Source organism: Belonocnema kinseyi, chromosome 5 (genome assembly GCF_010883055.1).
Source record: "Belonocnema kinseyi isolate 2016_QV_RU_SX_M_011 chromosome 5, B_treatae_v1, whole genome shotgun sequence".
In the NCBI taxonomy this organism is placed as follows: Eukaryota; Metazoa; Arthropoda; class Insecta; order Hymenoptera; family Cynipidae; genus Belonocnema; species Belonocnema kinseyi.
The window spans coordinates 146042707-146050135 of NC_046661.1; the positions used below are offsets into that span (position 1 = coordinate 146042707).

At 24.0% G+C, this 7429-nt stretch overlaps 1 protein-coding gene across 1 annotated transcript in view; it reads right to left on the reverse strand.

Moving 5' to 3' along the window:
* Positions 1-7429, reverse strand: part of LOC117172320 (exportin-5) — a 68882-nt gene that overhangs the window by 14642 nt on the left and 46811 nt on the right. Inside the window, exons 8-10 of the mRNA XM_033360104.1 lie at positions 7246-7426; positions 7016-7139; positions 653-986 (exon numbers count right to left, since the gene is read on the reverse strand). Of these exons, the coding sequence (XP_033215995.1) occupies positions 653-986; positions 7016-7139; positions 7246-7426 (639 nt within the window). The remainder of the gene's footprint in view (positions 1-652; positions 987-7015; positions 7140-7245; positions 7427-7429) is intronic.

A 7429-nucleotide genomic window follows, 5' to 3' on the forward strand; every position in this document is an offset into this window, starting at 1 on the left:
ACTCAAAAATCGAGTAGTCAACAGCGCAATTTTAAACTAATAATTTTTATAATTCAAATATTTTCTATTCGTTGAAGTCATTGAATTATTTCAAATATTTGATATATTTGAAATCTTTGAAATCTGGTGTAGACTTTTTCAAATCTTTGAAATCCTTTAAAATCTTTAAAGTTTTTAACTATTTGTAAAATGTTTGACATATTTTGTAACTTTTTGAATTCTGTTCTACACTCAAAAATCGAGTAGTCAACAGCGCAATTTTAAACTAATAATTTTTATAATTCAAATATTTTCTATTCGTTGAAGTCATTGAATTATTTCAAATATTTGAAATCTTTGAAATCTTTGAAATCTGGTGTAGACTTTTTCAAATCTTTGAAATCCTTTAAAATCTTTAAAGTTTTAAACTATTTGTAAAATGTTTGACATATTTTGTAACTTTTTGAAATCTGTTCGACACTCAAAAATCGAGTAGTCAACAGCGGAATTTTAAACTAATAATTTTTATAATTTCACAGTTGAACACCTCAAGAAAAATTTAATAAAAGATTCTCAATGAAAAATATTGCAAGATTAAAGTGCTGATACAAAAGGAAGGATTAGTTGAAGAAATGATTATTTGAAATTAGAGAAGAATAAGGAATATACGAACCCAAGAACGCACAAGACGACACTGTGGCAAGTGGATGGATGTCGAAGAACGAAAGAACCGAGTTCGCTGACAACTTCGGCAACAATGCTATTTCCTCTGGAAGGTGGATCAACAGCCATTCCCCCACTGTCTTGGTCCATCGAGTCCAGAGGAGAGGCGTCACTCGCGGCTCCTCCGACTAGAGCGACTTTTAAACTATCAATAAAATCTCGCGTCAAATTTCTATTCAACATATCGTCTATCACTTCCTGCGTATTTGTGTTGTCCTCGTCGAGGCTCCCGGACTCGTAAAGCTGCGTCATGTATTGCCACTTGGCACTCAGTCTTTGGCACACTACAATTTACAAATAATTGCAGTTTTCTTTTAATTTTATCTATTTTTTTCTTTTTTATTCACGGGTTTTCCGGATCGAATTTCGACAAAATTCCGGGTCAACTTTTTTTAAAAATCCAGTCAATTCAGGGTGGTCATTCAGATGACAATTTCGAATTGCCGATCATTTCCTCGTTTTCTCCGATCAAGGTTTTTCAATTTTCCCGATCAATTAAAATTAACGTATTCATGTTAACGCAGCAGAATTTTTAAATAAAATTATAAATCTTTAACTGGAATAGGAAAATTTTCAACCAAACAGATGAGTTTTTTATTTAATTTTGAATATTTAACTGAAATACTTCCATTTTTAACCAAAAATATGAAATTTCGAACAATAAGATTAATTTTCTACCAAAAAATACAATTTTTCAAGAAAAGACATAAATTTTAATAAAAAAAGTTGAATTTTAAAACAAAGCAGACAAATTTTCAACCAAATAGTTACATTTTAAACTAGAAAAAAGATCAATTGAAATGATGGAACAATTTTGTAGAAAATTCGTTGTTTTTTTTAAGTTAATTTTTTAACTGGAAATATAGCTATTCAATTTTTTGTGGAAAATTTAATCTTTTTTAGTAGAATATTGATTTAATTGGATGAAGAATTTCTTTTTTAATTAAACATTCAACTACTTTGTTGAAGATTCCTCTTCTTCGGTAGGAAATTAATTTTGCTCGTAGAAAACTTATATTTTTGTTTGGTAATTTAGTGATTTCTTTGAAAATTCATGTTTTTTTTTGGGAAAAATTTCTTATTACTTCTTTATTTTAATCAAAAATTGAATTATTTTATTGAAACTTATTCTACTTTGTTGAAAATTAATTCCTTTTTGGTTGAAAATTTATTTTTTATAGAAAATTGACCCGACTTGAATGAAAATTTAGTTATTTGGTTGCAAATTTACATTTATTAGATGAAAATTCATGTATTTTGTTGAAGATTCATCTTTTTCGGTAGGAAATTCATTTTAATCGTTTAAAATTCAACTATTTCTTAAAATATTCGTGTTTTTCTGTAAATAATTCAATTTTTTTATTCTAAATGTAAATATTTAATTCTTTCTTAACAAGTTACCTTTGTTAATTTAAAATTAAAAAGTTTGGTTGAAACTTAATCTACATTGTTAAAAGTTAAACAATTTTGTTAAAAAAAAGAGTTGAATTTTCAACTAAATATATCATTTTAGTTAAGAATTCATCTCTTTGTTTGGAAATTTACTACTATTTTGTTGAAAATTAGTTCTTTTTGTTTGTTTTAAAGTTAATTTTTTAACTGAAAATTTAATCTTTTTAGTTGATTTTTTTTAATCTCACATAAATGATAACACTTAAAACTTAATTTTCTAAATTTGAATGGTAAAATTTTCAATTTTCGTTAAAATTATTATTTTTTTTTTTAAGTAAAAAATTCAACTATTTGATTGAAACTTAATCTACTTTGTTGAATATTAATCAGCTGTATCAAAAAGTACCCTTTTTGTTTTAAAATGTAAATATTTTGTTGAGAAACCGTTATTTTTTGGTTGAAAATTCATTTGTTTTGTTCAAAATTCATATTTTTCGGTAGAAATTCTCACTATTTCGTTTAAAATTCGCGTTTTTTAGTAAAAAGAAAATAGTTTGAACTAATATTTCAGTTGAAAATTCTTTATTTGGTTATAAATTTAACTATTTTGTTGAAACTCCTTAGTTTTTGGTTTAAAATTCATCTCTTTGTTAGAAAATTGAACCATTTTGTAGAAAATTCGATTTTTTTAAGTTAATTTATTAACTGATGTATTGCCGCTTGTCACTCAGTCTTTGGCACAGTAGAATTTACAAATAATTACATTTTTATTTTATTTTGTATCTATTTTTTCTTTTATATTCACGGGTTTTTACAAGTTTTCCGGGTCGAATTTTGAAAAAATTCCGGGTCAACTTTTTAAAAAATCCAGTTAATTCAGGGTGGTTATTCAGCAGACAATTTCGAATTCCCAAACATTTCCCGGCTTTTCCCCGATTAAAGTTTTTCAATTTTGCCGGCAACAAATTGAAAAATAAACGAATTTTCAAATAAAATGATAAATCTTCAACTGGAATAGGAAAATTTTAAACCAAACAGATGAGTTTTTAATTAAATTTTAAATATTTAACTCAAATACTCGAATTTTTAACCAAAAAGTATGAAATTTTGAACAAAAAGATTAATTTTCTACCAAAAAATACAATTTTTCAACAAAATACATGAATTTTAACGAAATAGTTGAATTTTCAATCAAAGAAGACAAATTTTTATCCAAATAGTTCAATTTTAAACTCGAAAAAAGTCAGTTTTCAACCAAAAATGGAATAGTTTCATTTTTAGTAAAAAAAATTAATTAAATTCTCAATTAAAATGATGAATCCTCAACTGAAATACTTGAATTTTACACATAAAATAAATTTTTCAACTACAACAATTAATCTTTAACTAAAATAGTTGAACTTTCTACCAAAAAAATAAATAAATTTGACTTAAAAAGATAAATTGTCAACCAAAACTTAAATAATTAAGTTTTCAGTTCATGAAATCAATGTTTAACAAACAAAAAAAGAAAAGAATTTCAACTAAGAAGACTAAGTTTTCATCCAAAAGTTGAATAATTAAATTTTCAGTCAAAAAATGAATATTTAATTAAAATTATGGAATATTTAACCAAAGAAATCTAACTTGAAAGATAAATTTTTAACTAAAATTATGAATATTTAATTGATATACTTGAATTACCAACCAAAAAGAAGAATAAAAAAATGAGATTATATTTAAAAAAAAAAATCATTTTCTACCAAAAAAGTCGACTTTCCATCAAAAAAGTAGTAAAAAAAACGTAAATTTTCAATTTAAAAAAAGACAAATTTATATCCAAATTATTAAATTTTGCACTAGAAATGGTCATTTTTCAACTCTAATTGAACGGTTAAATTTTCATCCAAAAAAGATCAAATTTCCACAAAAAATCGGGTTAAAAATCTAATTCTGAACTAAAAAAAATCGGATTTTTTTAAATTGAGTTAAATTTTCAGCAAAAAAATCCTTTTCACCCAAAGAAAAAACCAGTTTTCAATGAAACAGCTTATTTTTCAAACAAAGAAATTAATTTTTAATTATTTTAAAAGTCTTTATAACTGCATTTGAAAATCCTTTAAATTAAAATGTACGCTTAAAAATTAAAATGTAAAATTAAAGATTTTCCTACGCATTTTAAACTGAATGATATCATAATTGAAAAAGATAACAGTTTAACTAATAATTTAAAAAACAACTAAAATCCCTTTTCAAAATTATCGTGTCAAAAAATATTTTTTTTGTGTTGAAAACTCAACTATTTGGTTTTCCGTGAAAATTCGTCTTGTTTGTTAGAAAATTAATATTCTTATTGAGAATTCGTTTCATTGTTGTTCTTGACAATTAATTTTTTCAACTGAAAATTTAACTATTTTTTTTCTTACCGTAAATTTATTTTTTTTTTAGTTTAAAGTTAAACTATTTAGTTGAAACTTAATCTAGTTTGTTGAAAATTAAACAATTTTCTTAAAAAGTATCTTTTTTGGTTTACAATATAATTTTTTTTTTTTTGAGAATTCGTTCTTTTTGGTTGAAAATTACGTTTTTAATTAAAAATTTAATTATTCAATTTTATATGGAAAATGGACCTTTTTTAGTTAAAAAATCAACTATTTGATTGACTATTTGTTGAAAATTTAATCTACATGGTTAAAAGTTAAAAAATTTTGTTAAAAAAAGAAAGAGTTGAATTCTCAACTAAATAAATAATTTTAGTTGAGGAATTTATCTCTTTGGTTAAAAATTATACTATTTTGTAGAAAATTTAACTATTCATTTTAGGTTGAAAATTTAATCTTTTTGGTCGAATATTAAACTATTTGGTCGCAAATTTAAAGATCTTTTTGAAAATGCATGTTTTTTTTAACTCAAATAACTTATAACTCTTAAAACTTAATTTTCTAAATTTGAATTGTAAAAGTTTCATTTATCGTTGAAAATGTATCTTTTTTATTAGAAAGTTGAACTATTCGATTGAAACTTTTTCTACTTTGTTGAATGTTAAAGAACTTGATCAAAAAGTACCCTTTTTGGTTTAAAGTGTAAATATTTTGTTGAAAAACCGTTATTTTTTGGTTGAAAATTTATCTTTATTGGTTGAATATTCATTTATTTTGTTGAAAATTCATATTTTGTCGGTCGAAATTCTCACTATTTCTTTTTAAATTCATGTTTTTTAGTAAAAAGAAATTTAATTTTAACAATTCTTAATGCAACTAGTCCATTTTTTTCTTAAAAACTTATCGTTTTTAGTTTAAAATTCAACTGTTCAGTTGAAATTTAGTCTACATTGTTGAAATTTAAATAATTTTTTTAGTCATTCTTTTGATTGAGGATTCATCATTTTCGTTGAAAACTCATTCTTTAATTAAAGATTTAACTATTCAATTTTTTGTGAAAAATCTAATCTTTTTTAGTTGAATATTCAACTATTTGGTTGAAAAATTTTCTTTTTTAATTGCAAATTCAACTTCATTAAAAATTCATGTTTTTGGTCAGAAATTTAATGATTTCTTTGAAAAGTCATGTTTTTTTTTGGTAAAAAAAAACAAAATCTTATAACTTGTAAAAGCCAATTTTCTGAATTAAAAATATAACTGTTCTATTTTTCGATGAAAATTTATCTTTTTTTTTAGTAAAAAATTAAACTATTTGATTGAGACTTATTTTGCTTTATCGAAAATTAAACAATTTTTTTATAAGTATCCTTTTTGGTTTAAAATGTAAATAATTTGATGAAAAATTGGCCTTTCTTAGTTGAAAATTCAACTATTTTGTTGAAAAATAATTTCTATTTGTAGAAAATTCATTTATTTTGTTGAAGATCCATCTTTTGCGTTAGAAAATTAATTGTCTTCATTAAAAATTCAAGTATTTCTTTAAAAAATCGTGTTTTTGCGGTAAAAAAAGATCTTAAAATTTTAATTCCAATTTTCGGTGGAAAATTAAATATTTTTTAGTTGAACATTCAACCATTTAGTTGAAAAATTTTCTTTGTTAATTGAAAATTCAATTTCTTCGTTTTAATCGACGAAATGAATTCCCAGTCATTTCCCGGGTTTTTCCCGGTTCACAAAAATTTTTTACGGTCAATGAAATTTAAAAAATGGAACACTAAAGCTAAAAAAATTTTTACTTGAGTTTAAACATCCTTGGAAAGCTTCAAATTTTTATTTCAAAATCTAGAAGTTATTTTAAATTGTTTTAAATTTTAAATTATTGTGGAAATTTTGTCTGAACTTATAAATATTTGTCAAAATGAATTGAATTTTTTCTACAATTTTCAGAAACTCCTGAAAATTTTAGAAATTTTCTTACAAATTCGATGTATATTTAAACAACAATTGAAATTGAAATGATAGCCTAATATAAAACAAAATGTACATTTTCGCAGATTTTTAACAAAAAAAATTAGAATCTTTTCAAGAATTGTGAAAGGCTTCAAATTAAAAAAATTATTCATTTATTAAATAAAAATGTTTTTTATCCAAAATTTTCAACATCAAAGGATTTTATTTTTATGTGTTCAAGTCTTTAAGAAAGCATTTGAAAATTCTTTAAATTAAAAATGTAAGCTTAAAAATAATAAATTTTCAATGGAAAATTTTTAAAGTAAAAAAATGTTTAATTACGCATTGTAAGCTAAATAATAGCATAATTGAAAAACATAACCCTGATATTTTTAAAATAAAAATTCATCTATTGAGTCGAAAATTGATCTTTTTTTATTTGAAAACTCATGAATTCGGCTGAAGATTCGTCTTTTTCGATAATAAAATTGATCTTTATGGTTGAAAATTCATGTTTTGGTTTCAAGTTTAGACAGAGTAATTAACCATACTTTTATTTGATTCAATTTCTTTTTTGATCATAAATTAAAAATATAATTGATGATACTCACTGTGCGTTGATACGTGAGCAAGTACGGGAACGAGGACAGTTTCATAAAATGCAGGTGGACACGAGTATATGAAAGGCTTCATAAAAACTCGAATAATTGGACGCAGTCGATGATCCGGAATGACCTAAGTTTCAGAAAGAAAAAAAATTTTGTTTTAATCTAAAACCTACAAGTTCTAGATGAAAGAAGAAGAAAAAAAAAGATATAAATCTTGAAAAAGATGAAAATACCTCCATATTTGAGAAAACGGAATTGAGAAGCGCATGCGCGAGGCCAGGAAGTTGATACAAGTCCCTGCCAATTGTGTGACAACCGCTTCCCAACATATGATAACAATGATCGTGAATTGTGCTCAAAAAATGTTGCATTCTCGCTAATGGAGGAATGGAACTTTGATCCGACTCGACAGCACTG